Source organism: Giraffa tippelskirchi, chromosome 2 (genome assembly GCF_054371585.1).
Source record: "Giraffa tippelskirchi isolate mGirTip1 chromosome 2, T2T-mGirTip1v1.2.pri, whole genome shotgun sequence".
In the NCBI taxonomy this organism is placed as follows: Eukaryota; Metazoa; Chordata; class Mammalia; order Artiodactyla; family Giraffidae; genus Giraffa; species Giraffa tippelskirchi.
Window position 1 is genome coordinate 809,909 of NC_137276.1, and position 18,073 is coordinate 827,981.

At 54.5% G+C, this 18,073-nt stretch overlaps 1 protein-coding gene across 12 annotated transcripts in view; it reads left to right on the forward strand.

Annotated features, from left to right (window-relative positions):
* The window catches only part of CFAP46 (cilia and flagella associated protein 46), a 98,484-nt gene that overhangs the window by 54,880 nt on the left and 25,531 nt on the right, over positions 1-18,073 (forward strand). For all 12 annotated transcript variants that reach the window (XR_014077626.1, XR_014077627.1, XR_014077628.1 and 9 more), the window contains 12 exons: positions 1,628-1,817; positions 2,548-2,714; positions 3,945-4,112; positions 4,743-4,892; positions 7,956-8,104; positions 8,939-9,037; positions 9,757-9,889; positions 10,511-10,657; positions 12,167-12,367; positions 12,454-12,560; positions 13,643-13,819; positions 14,509-14,644. Coding sequence is in view for 8 of the 12 variants with exons in the window: in XM_081572851.1 (XP_081428977.1) it covers positions 1,628-1,817; positions 2,548-2,714; positions 3,945-4,112; positions 4,743-4,892; positions 7,956-8,104; positions 8,939-9,037; positions 9,757-9,889; positions 10,511-10,657; positions 12,167-12,367; positions 12,454-12,560; positions 13,643-13,819; positions 14,509-14,644 (1,824 nt within the window). In the remaining 4 variants the exon portion in view is untranslated. The remainder of the gene's footprint in view (positions 1-1,627; positions 1,818-2,547; positions 2,715-3,944; positions 4,113-4,742; positions 4,893-7,955; positions 8,105-8,938; positions 9,038-9,756; positions 9,890-10,510; positions 10,658-12,166; positions 12,368-12,453; positions 12,561-13,642; positions 13,820-14,508; positions 14,645-18,073) is intronic.

Consider the following 18,073-nt stretch of genomic DNA (forward strand, 5'->3'; position numbering starts at 1 on the left):
GTTTTAGAACACTTCAGCACCCCCAAACCCTAGGTCCGTTGGCACCCTGTCCCTCCCTGCCTCCCCGCCAGCCCCAGGGAGCCGGGGTCACAAGGATGGGACCAGGCAGGCAGGTCCTCTGGATCCAGGACCCTCCCGGGGCCTTGTCTGGGGAGACGCACATCAGGGCTTCGCTCCCAGTGGTTGGACAGCCTTCCGGCCTGTGGGTGGACGTTGTGTCCCCAGGCCTGTGTGTTGCTTCCACGTACTAGCTCTGTGACATATGTGTGCAGGAGTTTGCACGGACAGGTGTATGGTTATTCTCTTGGGCACATACCTGGGAGTCAACTGCCAGGTCACGTGATGAGACTCTATTTGAATCCTGGTGTGACTTGCACTTCCCTAGTAACTAATAGCAAGCATCCTTTCATGCCCTTATTGGCCATCTGCATGACTTTGAGAAATGTCAGATCCTTTGCACATTTTTTAATTTGGTCGTCTGTCCAGGTATTATTGGGTTGTAGATATTCTTTGTATGTTTTGGATACAAGCCCCTTGTCAGATACATGATTTGTAAGTGTTTTTCTTCATTCTTCAGATTGTCTTTTCAGCTACTTTCTCATTTTCTTGATGATGTCATTTGTAGCACCAAAGTTTATCATCTTAATGAAGTCCAATTAATCTATTTTTTTTTGCTGCTGAGGCTTGTGCTTTTAGTTTTGTATCTGAGAAACCAAAGTGTAATCCAAGGTCATGAAGATTTCTACGTTTCCTTCCAAGGGTGTCATGGTTGCAGCTCTCATGTTTAAGTCCTTGCTCCGTCTGGAGCTGAGTCTTGTGTCTGGTGTGACGTGAGGTCCTGCTCTGTCCTCAGTCTGTGGCTCCCAGTCTTCCCAGCTCCACTGTTGAAACGATGACCATTCTCTCTTCCATGCCACTTGTCGCCACCTCCCTTGCACAGCTCCTGTCAAAGCCACCGGTGGCCACCACGGCTGCGGCCATTCTGAGGCCCCATCTGAGCCCTTCTCTGCGCTGATGGTCACCTGTCAGCTGGTTCCAGGCCCCTCCCCACCCCATGGTGGGGTCAGGCAGTGTCCGAGGCTGGTCCATCCTGCCCTTGCGTTGCCCCCCTCACCTGGCCGCCTGCCCCTGCCCTCAGACTCCTGCCCCTCCAGCCGCACGTCCTCCTAGGCACGGGGTGTGGGGCCCAGTCTGAGGCCCAGCAGGTGGAGGGCGGGCGGGCTCCTTGGGGCGGGGGCGGGGCGGCAGCGCCTGCCATCCTGAGGCAGGGATCGATCACCAGTGTCGGGTCTGTGCGGCCAGGCCTTGGGCACAGCACCTCCCCTGCCCTGCGCGCCCTGTGGGCCACGTGCTGGAGGAGCCCCAGGGCTGAGGTCAGAGCGCATGCAGGGAGCCCCTGAGGCCGCCGTTGCCCTGGGGGTGGGCGGGCAGGCTGTGGGGTGTCCACGGGGCGCGGAGGCTGTAGACACTCGCCAGGCTTCGGCCCTGTTGCCCATCGCCCCTGGCAGTCTGGCCGATCCTGGTGGGCGCCCTCTGCTCCCGCGGTGGAGGACAGGACTCCTGCGGTGCGCGCTGCGGGGGCCCCGTGGCTGCTGCGTGTTCCAGCCTTCTCTGTTGAATTCCAAAGAAGCCGGAGAGCGAGTGGCAGAAGGTGGACTACATCATGGAGTTCAGCGAGTGGCTGTACTACAAGCAGTTCCCTCTCGAAGACGTGATCTTCCACCTCAAGTGGGCGATCGACATCCTGCTGAGGATGCAGCCCGTGGGGGGCGTCCCCGAGCCGGCCGGCGTGGGGGACGCAGATGCGGGGGACGCAGGTGAGGGGCGCCTCCGGCTGGGGGCGGGGCCGCCCGCTGCTGGGGGCACCGCCGTCCCCCCGTCCCCCTGCCGGGCATGCTCCCTGTGGGCTTGGCAAGGTTAGGACCCCACCGCACTCGCTGGGTGCCCGTCCAGCCTGAAGGCCCAGCCCGGCGCCGTGAGGGAGGGCGGCGGCTGGTGGCCTGAGCCGAGCCCGGTTAGGGGAGGGCTGGGCCCAGCAGCCACGTGGACAGAGCAGGGTGGTGGCCGCTCAGCAGCTGCTCCGGGTGCCCACTCGGGGCCAGCACGGGCACCGTCACCAGAGGGCGCGACAAGCCCCCAGAAGGATGGTGCTCCGGGCAGCAGAGGGCCCCAGGGCCGCTGGCTGGCACTCCAGCCCCGAGGCGGCTGCTTCCTGGGCCTGCAGAGTTCAGGGCCCAGGAGAGGGGCCACCTCCTGTCTGCACGAGCTAGAGGCTCAAGGGCTTGTCCGCTTGGTGTCCAGCACCTTCTGGGTGTGTCCACACGCCCAGCTCAGACCAGCTAGGGGGAACCATGGTGGGCGGGGGGCTCCACGTAGACCCCAGAGCCCAGCCCCCTACGCCAGCCTGGGATGTGGCCAGTGTCCCTGCAGGCAGGCCGGGGAGCCCTGGGAGGGCGCTGCCCCCTCGGGAAGAGAATCAGCCCCAGGCTGGGGGCTAGCGGGCCCTGGGCCAGTCAACGGGGATGCCAGCAGTGCCCTGTCTTCCAGACGAGCAGGCGTCCACTGTGGGGGCCCTGCAGCAGCTGCAGAGCGTGCGGCAGCTGGAGACGCTGGCCCGCGCCTACACATTGCTGGCCCTCGTGGTGACCCCGAGTGGCGCTGGCCACCAGGACTACTGCCTCATGGCCTACACCTTCCTGCAGCGCATCTGGCAGGTGAGGCCGCCCGCCGTGCTCCCGGGGGCCCCTGTTCTCTCCTGGGACCACGTCCCTCCCCTCCTCCCCAGCGCTCCCCGCCCCCGGCTCTGCAAGACTCATGCCAGCGCCTTTGCCCAACCACCCCCAAAACCTGCCTTCCCACGGCACTGCCCCTGGGCTTCCAGAACCTTCTCTGTGCCCCTTCACATCGCCGCCTTCCTACCACCTGTCTACATCGCAGGAGGGCGATGCCAGGGCAGCTCCTGGTGGCCTCGTCTTCTCAGGGACATCCCAGGGCTGTGCCCCCAGCAGGACAGCGCTGGCAGCACAGGCCTCTCTTCTCGGGGCACGTTCGCCCCCCGCCCCCAGCCATGTGATGGGGACAACAGGGCCATCGGCGTTTGGCAGCGAGAAGGACGAGGAAGGCCATTCTTGTCTGGAAGATGCCCCAGGCCCCCCTGCCCCACCACGCAGTTGCAGTTCTTTTAGGAGAACCATTAAAAGTCACTTGAGCGTGTTCTTCATTAAGGACATTAATTCATTTTGCAGAACTGACAAACCCTTGTTAAGGGTCAGCCATGCATCTCTGCAGGCCCAGAGTCCTGGAGGAACCCCGAGTGCTCCCAGCCTTGGGGTCCTCAGCCCGCCCTCAGATCTGCGTGGGGGGAGGGAAACCCACTTCTGTCACTGTTGTTGTTCAGTCATGTCAGACTCTTTGCTGCCCCATAGACTGTCTTTCACCATCTCCGGGAGCCTGCTCAAACTCAGTCCATCGAGTCAGCGATGCCATCCAACCATCTCATCCTCTGTCATCCCCTTCTCCTGCCTTCAATCTTTCCCAGCATCAGGGTCTTTTCCAGGGAGTCAGTTCTTTGCATCAGGTGGCCAAAGTGTTGAAGCTTCAGCATCAGTCCTTCCAATAAATATTCAGGACTGACTTCCTTTAGGATGGACTGGTTGGATCTCCTTGCTGTCCAAGGGACTCATAAGAGTCTTCTCCAACACCACAGCTCAAAAGCATCAATTCTTCGGCGCTCAGCTTTCTTCACCTTCCAACTCTCACATCCATACCTGACTACTGGAAAAACCATAGCCTTGACTAGATGGACCTTTGTCGGCAAAGTAATGCCTCTGCTTTTTAATATGCTGTCTATGTTGGTCATATCTTTTCTTCTAAGGAGCAAGCGTCTCTTAATTTCACTGCTGCAGTCAGACATTAACGTTGCAAATTTGGATTTCTTTTCACAGGTTTCTTTGTCAACAGCAGGAAAATCCACTTCAGAAAGTAGAATTTCAGCAGTAGCAAGCTCACACTTGCTGTTGACTAAAAGAGAGAAGGAGAAAAGCAGAGACAGAGACAAGGACAAGATCAGAGACAAGGAGAAGGACAAGGACAAGGGGAGGGACCCGAAGCAGGTGACTGTACCCTCCGGGTGGGCAGGCTGCACCCCAGCCGCCCCTGAAGGTCCTTGTGCCAGAGGCTGTGCCGCGAAGGGTGAGGAGCACCCTGGCTCCTCTGTCCGCTTTCCTCCCCTGGGAAGTGAGGCGGTCTCAGTGCCCCTGCCCCAGGTGTTAGGAGGCTGACGCGGGGAGGGTCTGGCTTCTCCCTGGTAACCAGCTGCTTTCCTGGAGCCCTGGCCATGCGGCGCGGGGCAGCACTTTCTCTGCATGTCACTTCATCAGCTGGAGGGACTGCCCCCACCCTGGCCATCCCGCCTGACTGGCCCCTCGGGAGACACCCCTGCCTCCTCCCCGCAGCCCTGCTGGGCCGGGGTGTGGGGGGGGGCATCCAGGGCACGCGGCTCCGAGTGGCTGTGGGAAGTGGTGTCAGCTGTCGTCCGTGGCTCGGGGGTCTCCAACGGGGCACACCGTCAGGTTGGCACCCCTGGCAGTGCGGACATGCCCCGGGCTCCAGGGAGCCCCACCACACCCATCCCCGGAGGTGCTGCCTGCCCCGGGGCTCACAACCTCTATTCCCACGAGGCCCCCTGGGTGTCTGCCTCCAGCTCCACCTCCCAAAGCAGAGCCTGGCTTCTTACTTTGCAGTTCCAGAGCCCCGCTGCTAGCAAATGCCTCGAAGACTTGCCCTCAAGCCTAGAAGAGTGGGCTTCCTATGCCTGCCCCGAAGAAGTGATATCTGTATTCAGACAGGATCAGAGCGACTTTACCATCAACCTGTCAACTATCCAGAAGCCGGTGAGTGGACCCAACGCCTCTCCCCCAGGCCTGTGTCTCCGCGTCCTGTCTGTTGGGCTTTCTGGTGTGAAGTGGGTCCAGAGAGTGCTCAGGCCCCAGGCCCTCCCCAGGCTCCTCTGCGGGCACCTGTGCTCACCCGCTCCCGTGCAGACCACACCCCTGCGCCTGTGGTCTAGCTGCGCCCCAGGGCGTCTGGTGCTGCTGAGTGCTCCCAGCAGCGGAAGGGGCTTCCCCACAGCTCCAGAGCCTCGGGTTCAAAACTTGGGCTGCAGTCGAGGGGTCTGCGGGCCACACACCCCCAGGCGCCCGGGAGGGTCCTTCCTGCCTCCGCCAGCAGCTGGGCTCCCAGGCGTGTGCCGCGTGGGCCCTGCGTCTGCCTCTGTGCTCACGCGGCTTCTCCTCTGTGTCCGTCTCATCTCCCAGATGATTTTGGTAATTTATCTGTAGATTCTTTTGATTTTATGTGTATATGCAAAATCTGCATTTCACCTGCAAACCTCTTCCCTAGTTTGGGTCATTATACTGTTTCCTCGCCTTACTCGCCTGGTTGCCTGCAGCTCAACGCCACAGGTGGCGATGCTTCCCGGCCTCAGCGAGACTCCGTGTGACCGATGCTGGTTGGGGGTTCAATAGACATTCTTCACTGGTTGGGCGAGTTCCTTTATTTTTATTTGCTAAGAGTTTCAAGCTTAAACAGCTATGAAAGTGAAAGTCGCTCAGTCGTGTCCAACTCTTTGAGACCCCATGGTCTATACAGTCCATGGAATTCTCCAGGCCAGAATACTGGAGTGGGCAGCCTTTCCCTTCTCGAGGGGATCTTCCCAACCCAGGGATTGAACCCAGGTCTCCCGCATTGCAGGCGGAGTCTTCACCAGCTGAGCCACAAGGGAAGCCCCACAAACAGCTATAGATTCTTATCAAATATTTTTCTCCATCCAGTCAGATGATAATTTTTTTCTCTTTCATTCCTTCAGCTTGGTTGAGATGCATTATTCATCTCATTGATCATCAGGCTCGACAGGCTAGTGTTTTGTTTGGGGTGTTTGCCTCTGTGTTGATGAGAAAAGTTGGGGTTCAGGTGTCCTTCCACACTACGTGCTTGTCAGGATGGGGTGAGAAGTTACACTGACTCCAAGCTGTTTTCTGCTCCCAATGCTTCTGACCCCAGGCGCGTGGGTTTCCACACAACAGCCAGTTCTCAGTGCCCCCGTGGACACCAGCTAGGGGACCACCCACTGAACTCACCTCTGACACTTAACCGCTGGGTCAGTGTGGGCCCAGGGATCAGGGCTCCCTCGAGGCCGGCCCCAGTAGACGCCCGTCATGCACGTTGGGTCCCCAGGCCACCGCACGTCTGTCCAGTGTGGCCACCATTCGGGGTCCCGGGCTCCTCCCCAGGTTTGATATTTGCTATGACGGCCCCCAGACTTGGGGAAACTTTACTTAGCAGATACGCTGGTCTGCTATAAAGGATGTCGTAATGGAGACAGACAAACAGCCTGATGAGGAGGTCTGCAGGACAGGTCTGGAGGGCCCCAAACACAGAAATGTCTGTCCCCGAGGAGCTGGGGGCCACCAAGCCCCACCCTCCTGGCAGGTGGACGTGCTCACCAGCCTAGAAGCTCTCCATGCCCCCTCCTGTAGGGGGTTCACGTAGGTCCCAGGACAGGGCACGACTGGTCCTCTTGTGAGCCGTTGGTCACTAACTTGACCTCCAGCTCCTCCCCTCCCCAGGTATTGGGGGACGGGCCGAGCGTCCCACTGTCTTGCCATGCGGTGGTCCCTCTGGCCGCCGGCCTGCCTCCTGAAGGTCTGCAGGGACGGCCAGGAGTCCCCTCGTGGGTGTGAACGCAGGTGGAGTGAGAGGGTTCTAGGTGCTCAGAGCTGGAACCAGGAGCAAGACTAGACACGTGTTGTGTTTTCTTACAGTATTGACCTTTCAGTCAGTTCCAAAGTGTTCCTTTTTTAAGCTCTTCTTGAGAAGAATTTGTATAAAATTAGCTATTATTTCTTCCTTTTAAGGAAGAATTCCCTGGTGAAGACTTCTGGGCCTAGATTTCGGAAGATGTTAAATTATGGATCCACTTTATTTAATAGTTACAGAACCCTTTAGATTTTTAAATTTTTTTTTGTAGTAATTTTGGTGGGTTGTATTTTTCTAGGATGTTTCCAGTTAATATAAAATATAAGATTTACTGGTATAATGTTGTTCTTAATATCCTGTTATTATCTTTTTAGTGTCTGTAGAATCTATAAATATTTCTGTCTCCCTCCACCCCCTTCCTTGAGTGGCCTCATCAGGAATTATCAATTATTAGTCCCTCAAAAAGCCACGTGCTTTCCAGGCCTGGGCTTGAACACCACTGGGCTTGAACGTGATAGGGCTGTTTTACTTCATTGCCCTTAAGGCTCAGACGCAGACTTTCGGGACCTGATCGGAGCATTTAGCCTTCGGTGGGCCCTCAACTCCACCCGACAGAGGAAGTCAGAGGTGCTGAGCAGGCCCTCCACTGCCTCAGCCGCCACCCCAGGTCACGGCCCCTGACGCGCTGGGTTCACACATCTGAACACCCTTCTTCTTGTGCGTCGTGGCCCAGTTATTTTTTCCGAGTTGTTCACTCCTCAGTGCTTTAAGCAGATTTTTTAAATCGTTCATCCATATTTTCTAATTTTCCACTGAAGAATAATTGCTTTATCAAACCTAGTCCAACATTGTAAGAAGTATTAGTGCATCTGTGCCTATACTTAATTTTAAAGCAGTTGGTGGGTACATAAAGAAACAAAACAAAGACCCTAATTTGAATGAAAGCAGGTAGATTATTCTCGTGAAGATCTTTAACTGTGTTTGTGCTAAAAAGTCTAGGAAATTGCACACAACAGATGAAAGCTACTGATGAAGCAGAGGAGGCAGAGAGCAAGTCGCTGGTTCCCTCAACAGACAGGAGCTCAACACCCTGTCTGTGTGGCCCGGTGCAGGACAGAGTTCCCAGGGGAGGACCCTGTGAGCCAGAACCTAATCCTCCGCACCCTGTGACCTCCCGTGTTTGCTGTGTTTTGACGCAGACATACAGTCTATACTATCTGGACCACTTGGTGGAGGCTCTGCAGAAGATGTTCCTTCACGAGCTCGCAATCCCGGTCCTGCAGCTGGGGGTGCTCATCGCAGCCTCCGTGGTTGAAAGCAAGAGCCTCAAGGATCTCTACCACCTCCGGTGGGTGCTCCTGCTGTATTTCAGGGAAGCTGGGAGACGTTGATGTGGCTAAAGCGAAAATTTGCTCAAAGCAATAGAGAGACAAATCAGATCTTAAAATATTAATTCTGTGGTTGGCTATTTATATAAATAATAAAGTCTCTAAGATTTGTAAAGCCAAATACATCAAAATACTTAAACATAAAAATATTTTTAATTTTAAAATTTCTACCTGGTTTTTAAGAGAGTATCATTGTTTCAAAGAAATACACACCAAAGTAGGACAAGCAGAATAAAGGAGCATTGTGTCCTCAACCTACTCTCAAATAGGTCAGGGAGAATTTACACGGATATAAAAATTTTATATATTTACACACACATAATTTTTGATTATTTCCCGAGCTATATATAAAATGTATATAAAAAGTAACTTATATGTATATTAGTATAATTTTTATATCACTGTATATATGTAGATAGAGAACCTGGACAATGAAGGGTGTTCAATAATTCTTTGTAGTGTTTGTGTAACTTTTCTGGAAGCTTCAAATCATTGCAAAATAAGAGTGTTTCGCACAAAAGTCAGCGCAGAGCTCGTTGGCTGCAGCTGTAATGGGGTCAGAGCCCCACCGCGCCTTGTCTCCGCCTCTGGAGGTGACCGGAGACCCTGAGACTATAAATGTGTTGAGAAATCTGAAGATGCCATCTGTTATTTTCCCCTAGTGACTTGGCTTAGCATTAAGGATTATTGAAAATATCCTCAAATTATCTGTTCCTTTTCCATTTGCCAATTTGTGTCGAGCCTCCTGAGCCCAGGGCAGCCTGACTCAGGGCTGACGCTCCTCTCACCCCCAGACTTGCCCTGGCTTGTTCTGACTTGAGGCTGAGGGAGGCAGCCACGTACCACGAGGAGGTGGTGGGGCAGGCCTACATCTGCGACGTGGAGCAAGCCAGGTGAGCCGCTGTGGCCGGCGTGGACCCCTCCCCCTCTGCGGCAGGGCCCCCTGCTCTGGCAGCCCCCAATGTGTGCCCCTCCCCCCGTGGCACAGACCCCCCGCCCTGTGCCTGGGCTCGATGCTGGCCCTGCTCTTGGCTGCATCTCCTCGGGCCCCGGGACCCATCTCCCACCTCAGCGGATTGGGGGTATCCTGGGCCCAGGGGCAGGTCATTACTCACTGGCCCTCCTGCGTCCCACGTCCATGTACAGGGCTGCGTGCGGTAGACGAGGGGCAGGTGCAGGAGTCTGGGTGGGGCGGAGCTGAGGGAGGTGGTGTGCTGGGCACACGGGGAATGTAGGGCCCCCAGGAAGCAGGAGCCGGGTGGGGTTCCGCGGTTGGTGCCCAGCAGGGGATGAGGGCCTGCCTTGCGGATGGGCTGGAGTTCTGGCTGGAGAAAGCCTGAGATTTGTGTTAAACACCCAGGTTGGGATGTCAAATTAGTAGCTGGGTCATGAGCCTACAGTGTGGGAGAGAGAACAGGCTACACGTGGAAAACTGGGAGTCATCTGAGCTGCTGAACCAGGGGGTTTAAACCTTTGTAAACTCGTGAGTGGATAGTTGCTTCCTGTGGCTTTTTATTTTGTATTTCTTTGATTACTACTGAAGTTGAACATTTTCAGGTGCTCTGGCCGTTGTATTTCTTCTTTGGCATAATGCTTGTTTTACTTATATCAGCTGCAGAAAAGAAATTGCCTTGAAAAAGGAGAAAAATAAGGAACCTCTATTAGAAGAAAGTCTGCCAACACCGAATGAGCCCCCCGCTTCGGCCCCGCAGGCAGAGACGAAGCCCCTCGTAGCAAAGGATAAGGTAGCCTCGCTCTGCAGAAGCCCCTTGGCTCCTGGCCCAGTGGGGGCGGCGACAGGCCCAGCTCCAGCCACGCTGCTTGGACCTGTCCTAGCGGCCGAGGCCTCCTGATCCCTGTGCTGGCTCCTGGGAAATCCAGGGACTGGTGGGGCATGTCCCTGACCCTCCGGCCCTCAGGGGAGACGAGACTGCAGCGTCTGAGCTGTGGTTGAGAGAGGACAGGCTGGGGTTGGCAGTGGGGCTGGGAGCTCCCACACCAACGGGAAGGGGAAGGGCGATCCCTCGCAGCAGGCGCAGGGCAGCTGGGAGGCCTGAGTGCCCCGGCCCTCCTGGCACGCAGTGGGCTTGCCTGTAAAGGAAATGACTGTCCCGCGTGCACTCCAAGGTCGCTTGTCGCCGTGGGAGTGCCGTTCCTGGGGCCCCCGTGTGGTGGGAGATGCTGGGACGCAGAGCACCCAGCGCCGCTCGGCCTGGCCGCGAGCAGGGACGGGCGTCCCGAGAGGACAGCCTGGCCACGGGCACTGGAGCAGGGACTGGGTGCGGGTGTGCGGGGCCAGGGGGTAGCCGCGCTGACGGGGCCCGCCCTGCACCCACGTGGCCCCCATGGGCCTGCGCGTCTTACAGATCCTGAAGGTAAACGAAGAGACCGGCAGGGGCCTGGACGGAACGTCCTTCCCGCTGCTGTGGACCCTCAAGGCCGAAGTCCTGCTGGAGATGGAGCTGTACCAGCCTGCGCGGCTGCTCCTGTCAGAGGCATACCTGGCCTTCCAGGTGAGGCCACACCTGCCTGGCCCACTGCACCTGTGGGGCCTCCTCCCCCAGAAGCAGCCCCCTAGCCCCCCGCCCGCCCGTTAGGATGGCCACTCTCTGGGAGGCAGTGACCTTCTGTGCTGAAGACTGTTCTGGAGCCTCCATCTGACTCTGTGGAGGTCTGTCCACGGGCTCTGTCTGTCTGCTCCTCTGGCTTCATTACAGCCAGTTTCCTGTAACTGCGCTGGGTCTGTGCTGCAGCCTCCCTTCCCCCTGGGCCGTGGGGGCCGTGGGGGCTGCGTGTGTTTCTGAGCAGGGCCCTCACGGTGCATGTGGACGATGAGGCCCTCGAGAGGCTGAGGGCTTCGGTTTGTTCTAAGAGGCGGGGGGTGGCCCGGGGCCCCGGCCTGCGCGGGAGCTCTGTTCTGCTCCGTGTGGGCTCTGCGGGTGTCTGTGGCCCCTCGGAGGTCTCCCTGGAAGCCTGGGTTTTGCCAGGCCCCCACGGAAAGGCTCACTCCAGCTCGGACGCTCAGCCCTCAGCTCAGCCTCTCAGGCCCCCACTGTCCGCTGGCTTTCCTGAGGCGGCTCGGCCGCACCCCCGGGAGGGACCTCCTGTGTCAGCTCCAGGGCGCCTCGGCTCCTGTCTCCTCTCCCCAGCTGGGCTGAGGCCCTCTCCCTGGGCTCCATCCCCACGAGGACGGGCGCCCTGGGAAGGCCCAGCGTGGGGTGGAGCCACCCCGTGTGTCCCTCCCTCCCCCGGAGGGGGCGGCTGGGCTGCAGCGTCAGCGGCTCCCGGGCCCCGAATGGCGGCTCCGTCTCCGTGTGGCGTTGAGGACTGTTCCCTGGGAGGGGGAGGCAAGGTTGCAGAACTGTTTGAGTTGGCCCTTGCTTTGGAGCAGAACCATCGAGAGAGAAAGGTCTCTAGCTCTCTGTCTCAGGCAGGGGGACGGCGTGGCCAGGGGATGGACCGAGAAGGCTGTGCGACTGGTGGAGGGAAGCGGCCAGGACGGGCCCTGGGGGACGCGGAGGGGCACAGGCTGTGGAGGGGTGCGGGGGGTCCTGGAGGGGGCGCAGGAGGTCGAGGAGCCAGGGCTGTGAGCCGGCACCCACGGGCCACAGGCACCGCGACCCTGCCTCCTGGCCTGCACTGGAGCGTCCGGGACCTTCCCGGTCAGCCTCCCTCAGACCCATGAAAGGGTGGTCCACGCACCGTCCTCACCTCCACCCGGTGGCCGCCCGGCCCTCCTGCTGCCGGGAGGGGCTTTCTAGACTCTGGGGAGCAGGTTTTAACACGCGCAGGCCTTGAGCTCAGCCCTGGGGCCCTCGTCCTGCAGGCTCATCCCTGGACGGGCACCTGGATGGTGCCTTCGCTCCGTCTCTGCCCCTCTCTGTCTGTGGCTCTCTCTCACCTCGAGTTTCCGCCTCTCTCTCTCTGCCCGTCTGTCTGTCTCTGTATGTGTCTCTCTGTTTCACTGTCTCTCTCGCCCGCTCCCCCACCCCATCCTCCGTCCACACGCACCTCCTTTTCAGGAGCTGGGCGATCCTCTCGCACAGTCCAGATGCCTGCACTTGCTGGCACAGCTCGCCAACAAGGAGAAGAAGCACAGGCAGGCTCGGCAGATGGTGGAGCAGGCCCAGCGCCTGGGAGGGAGTGAGGAGTTCTGGTACCAGTCCACCCTGACCCTGGCAGACACGCTCCTGTCCACAGAGGGCGAGAGGAGAGAGACCCTGGTGAGGGGCTGCTGCGTGCTGGGCGGGGGGCCTGCGGGTGGGGGGGAGGTGGCAGGGCCACGGTGACTCCGCCAGGCCTGCTCCAGGTCTGCAAGCTGTTCCAGAAACTCATAGACACCTTCAACGTGCTCAAGAAAGAGAGACCAAACCGAATGCCCATATTGGAATTCATGACCACAGACCTGGAAGCCAGGTAACTTTATATGAGAAAGAATGTTAATCACCATGAAAGTTGTGGTGTACTTCTTTCCACTATTAATTGTAAGTCATATTTCGAGCCTGTGAAGTTCAGAGAACCACAGGACAAGGCGCTGTGTCCACAGCAGCCTCCCCCATCCCTTCCTTGGCAGCCAGCCTCTCTCTTGGGACCGGGCGGGCTGGTGGCTTGTTTGTCCCTGGACTCTCAGTTCCTCAGAGGTGGTTTGATGTCCAGGAAGCCTCTAAGGCTGGGGAAGTTCCGGCATTCCTCTCCCCACAGTCGGTATGGGACGCCCCAGGTGGCCAGCCTTCCCCCGGGGTCTGTCGGTCTGCCTGCCGCTCTCCCCTCCAGTTTTGGGGCCGAGCACCCGGCCCACGGACACAGCTTCAAGCTCTTTGCAGACGCCCGAGGGCTGGGAGGCCGCAGGACAGACTCCAGGCGGGAACGTGTGTCCTCAGACGAGCAGTCTCTCCCTGAGCTGTCCTCCCGCTCGGTCACTGGTTTTCTGGGAAGCAGCCTCCCATGGTCTCGGCTCCACTGCACGGGCCTCTTTCTAGGAACGCACAGAGCTGGCCCGAGGTCTGTCTAAGTCAGACTTGCAGGTCCTGCCTTCACAGAACATCTTCTGCTTTATGACCCGAGCGTTGCAGCTTTTGCCTGATTGGGGTTTTCTTGACTCCCTTCCTCTCTGTTGAGGTCTTCCTGTGCTGGGAGGGGGCTCCTCATGGCTATTCTGTCCCCACCTCTGGGGGGGCCCCTTGGTTTCCCCCCCCCCAGCAAATGCACCTGGACCCCCAGCTGCAGCTTTGACACCTGAACAGGCTTCATTTCCGCCTGGTTTTCTTTTCTTCTCCAGAGTCCTCTAAGAGAGGGATTTTGAGTTTTCAGGGGGTGCAGAATGCCGGGGGTGGGGAGGTGTTAGTTTCTAGCTTGTGGCATTGTCACCGGAGCGCGAGGCTTGCCGTGCCTCCAGCGCTCCTCCCGAAGGTGTTCCTCCCGTGTCCCAGAGCGGAGCTGGCGGCGGGCGGCGGCCCTGCCCATGGGTCTCAGCGCCGCCCCCGCCCCCACCCCCGCAGGTGTGTAAGCCTCCAGATCAGAGCCGTCCAGGAGCAGTTGGACAGATATCCCCTGGAGAACTCGTTTCTGATGCTGGAAATAGACAACCGCTTGCTGGAGGTCGAGGAGAAGTTTGTCAGCATCGGCCACAAGGAGAAGCACGTGGACATTCAGCTGGAGCGGGCCCGCGTGAAGAGGTGGGGGACCCGCTGCGCGCCCAGCCCCGGGGAAGCGCGCAGATGCAGCCTCCCGCCCAGCCCTGGGCACACGAGCATCGCTCCACGTCTCACTCAGGCGTGGACACGCACACGTTTTCACACTGAACCACACGCGTTCACCTCAGAGGCCAGGAGCTGCCCACCCTCAGCAGTGCCGTCACCTCCCCTGACCGCTCCCATCATCTGCCCACTCCCCCCCCCCAGCCTACCCAGGGCCACCCCACCGTGGGGTCCATGCAGGGATTCAAAACACAGCAAGCAAACCAAAGGCCGGACATTACAAGTAGCCTTTATGAGGGAAAAGGCACGCGCCATCTGGGAGTCCCCAGCTAGCAGCTGTGGTCGCCGAAGCCGCTGGGGTCCTTGTAGGCCTTGGGGACACACAGACACAAGCAGGGAAGTGAGAGGCCCGCCCAGCCCCCTGGCACTGCAGCGCTGCCGCAGCGCCTGCAGACCAGCTTCAGACTGCACGTGCGTCCTCCAGGCCTCCATCTCTCTTCCAAATAGATTGAGAGTATCTTTCCAGGTAAAACACCTGATTATAAGATTTAAAGTGCTAATGAAATATACATTGTCATTACATGAAAATTGCACGCTACACATTTTCAGCACTGACGGTGTGATGCTGTGACGGCCTTGTTCTAAATGCCGCTCTTCTTCTGATAAAGGTTGTCTGCCCAAAGCGAGAAATCCGAAGAGCAGAAAACGGCACGTTACTTGGAAGCATATGACCTGGCCCAGAGAGCCGTGGCTGGAGCAGTGGACCTGTTTCTCAGTGTCCAGAGCTTACTGTCCCTTCAAGATGTAAGGACGTTATGTGAATTTTACCTCAATTTTAAAAAATCCTAGAAAGCTATGGGAGAGATGCCCAAGTATTTGGAAAGTAAATTGCATACACCAGAATAACTGTGGGCCAGAGAAAAAAGTAGAAGGGAAACTATTTTGAACTATAGTGTGTGTGTGTGGGGGCACATATCAAAATGTGTAAGAGATCTCTAATGCAACACGTAGGGGAGCTTTTGCAGCACCAAATCCTTGTGTGAGAAGAGAAAGAAACCCTAAATCACTTATCTCAACATGGAAGTAGAAAGAGCAAACCAAACTCAAGTAGAAGAAAAGAAATTGAAGATCACAGTGCAAACCAATGAAATAGAAAACTGAAAAATGGAAAAGTCAATAAAGCCAAATGCTATTTCTTTAAGGAGATCAATAAATTGATAAACTTCTAGTCAGACTGATTAAAAAGAGAGAAAGGATATAAATTACCAATATCAAAAATAAGAGATGTAACATCACTATAGACTCCACATGTTGAAAAGATAATAAGGGAATATCATGAACAACTTTATGCCATATGTTTGACAATGGAGATGAAATGGAAAATTCCTTGGAAGACACAAACAACCAAAGCTCAGTCAAAAAGAAATAGATAATGTGAATAGCCCTCAATCTATTAAATAAGTTGAATTTGTAGTTAAAAGTTGTTCCATGAAGAAAATGTCAGACCCATATGAATTTACTAGAGAATACCAGCAAGCATTTAAGGGAAAAAATAAAACCAATTCTGTACAGATTCTTTGGGAAAATTGAAAAGGAGGGAATACATCCCAACTGTTCTGTAAGACTGATGTCAGTGTGATAGCAAAACAAGATAAAGATATTAAGAAAAGCCCTATTGACAGTTCTTCTTCATGATCATAGATGTAAAAATTGTAAAGAAAATTTGGGAAATTAAGTCCAACAATGTGTAAAAAGGATAATATACCAGGTTGATCCCAGGACTGGTGTAACATTCAAAAGTCAATCAATTTGGTTCACCAGGTATTTTAAAACATTAAACATTATTGGACTTCCCTGGTGGTGCAGTAGATAAGAGTCCAGCCACCAACCAGGGGGCAGGGGCTCGATCCCTGGTCTAGGAGGATTCCACCGGCCCTGGGGCAGCTACACCCGCGTGCCGCAGCTACTGGCCTGTGTGCTGTGCAGTTTGCCCGCCTAGAGTCTCTGCGACAAGAGAAGCCGCACACCCCCACCCGCCACAACTAGAGAAAGTCTGTGCAGCAACAAAAGACGCAGAGCAACCAGAAGGAAACAGATTATAAGAAGAGAGCATTTAACAAGATCCAACATCCATTCCTGATTCAGAAACAAAACAAAACCTCTTAGCAAACTGTTAATAGAGGGCTCTTCCTCAGTCTGATTAAGGGCATCTATGAAAAAAGCTAGAGCTCACATGCTGGAAGACTGAATGCTTCTTCCTTAAGATGAGGAATAAGATAGCAATGTGTCCTCCACCACTTCGATCCAGATGCTATTAGAGTTCTAGCCAATTCAATAAGGCAAGACAAAGAAACTGAAGCATCCAGATTAGAAATGAACACGTAAAACTGTCTTTGTTCACAGATAATTTGGTTGTCTGTGTAAAAAACCTTGTGCAATCTACAGAATAATACAGCTGCTAGTACTAAGGAGTGAGCTTAGAAAGGCTGCATGACACAATAACAGCACACAAACGTTCATTGTGCATCTCCATACACTAACAACGATCAAGTGTGTATTAAATATGACAGCATACATATGAAATTTGACCCAGAAAGTGAAAACTCATACCCTGAGAACCGTGAAACATTGCTAGAGAAATTAAACAATACCTAAATAAATGGAAAGGTATATTAAGTTCATGGCTCAGGAGACTTGACGTTATTAAGATGTCAATTCCCCCCTAAATCATCTACAATCATGATCAAGATTCTGCAGGGTTTTTTAAAATAGAAATTGACAAAGTGATTTTTAAATCTATGTGGAATTTAAAAGGCCCAACATAGCCAACACAACTTTGAATAAGAAGAACAAAGTTGGAGGCCTAACATTACCTGATTTTAAGACTTACTGTAAAGCTATGGGTGAATAATTTAACTCAGATGACCATTATATCTACTACTGTGGGAAAGAATCCCTTAGAAGAAATGGAGTAGCCCTCATAGTCAACAAAAGAGTCCAAAATGCAGTACTTGGATGCAATCTCAAAAATGACAGAATGATCTCTGTTCATTTCCAAGGCAAGCCATTCAATATCACAGTAATTCAAGTCTATGCCCCAACCAGTAATGCTGAAGAAGTTGAAGTTAAATGGTTCTATGAGGACCTACAAACCTTCTGGAATTAACACCCAAAAAAGATGTCCTTTTCATTATAGGGGACTAGAATGCAAAAGTAGGAAGTCAAGAAATACCTGGAGTAACAGGCAAATTTGGCCTTGGAGAACAGAATGAAGCAGGGCAAAGGCTAGTAGAGTTTTGCCAAGAGAACACACTGGTCATAGCAAACACCCTCTTCCAACAACACAAGAGAAGACTCTACACATGGATATCACCAGGTGGTCAACATCGAAATCAGACTGATTATATTCTTTGCAGCCAAATATGGAGAAGCTCTATACAGTCAGCAAAAACAAGACCGGGAGCAGACTGTGGCTCAGATCATGAACTCCTTATTGCCAAATTCAGAGTTAAGTTGAAGAAAGTAGGGAAAACCACTAGACCATTCAGGTATGACCTAAATCAAACACTTTATGATTATATAGTGGAAGTGACAAATAGACTCAAGGGATTAGATCTGATAGACGTGCCTGAACAACTATGGATGGAGGAGGTTCATGACATGGTACAGGAGGCAGGGATCAAGACCATCCCCAAGAAAAAGAAATGCAAGAAGGCAAAATGGTTGTCTAAGGAGGCCTTACAAATAGCTGTGAAAAGAAGAGAAGCGAAAGGCAAAGGAGAAAAGGAAAGATATTCCCATCTGAATGCAGAGTTCCAAAGAATAGCAAGGAGAGATAAGAAAGCCTTCCTCAGTGATCAATGCAAAGAAATAGAGGAAAACAGTAGAATGGGAAAGACTAGAGATCTCTTCAAGAAAATTAGAGATACCAAGGGAACATTTCATGCCAAGATGGGCACAATAAAAGACAGAAATGGTAGGGACCTAACAGAAGCAGAAGATATTAAGAAGAGGTGGCAAGAATACACAGAAGAACTGTACAAAAGAGATCTTCACGACCCAGATAATCATGATGGTGTGATCACTCACCTAGAGCCAGACATCCTGGAATTCAAAGCCAAGTGGGCCTTAGGAAGCATCACTATGAACAAAGCTAGTGGAGATGATGAAATTCCAGTTGAGCTATTTCAAATCCTAAAAGATGATGCTGTGAAAGTGCTGCACTCAATATGC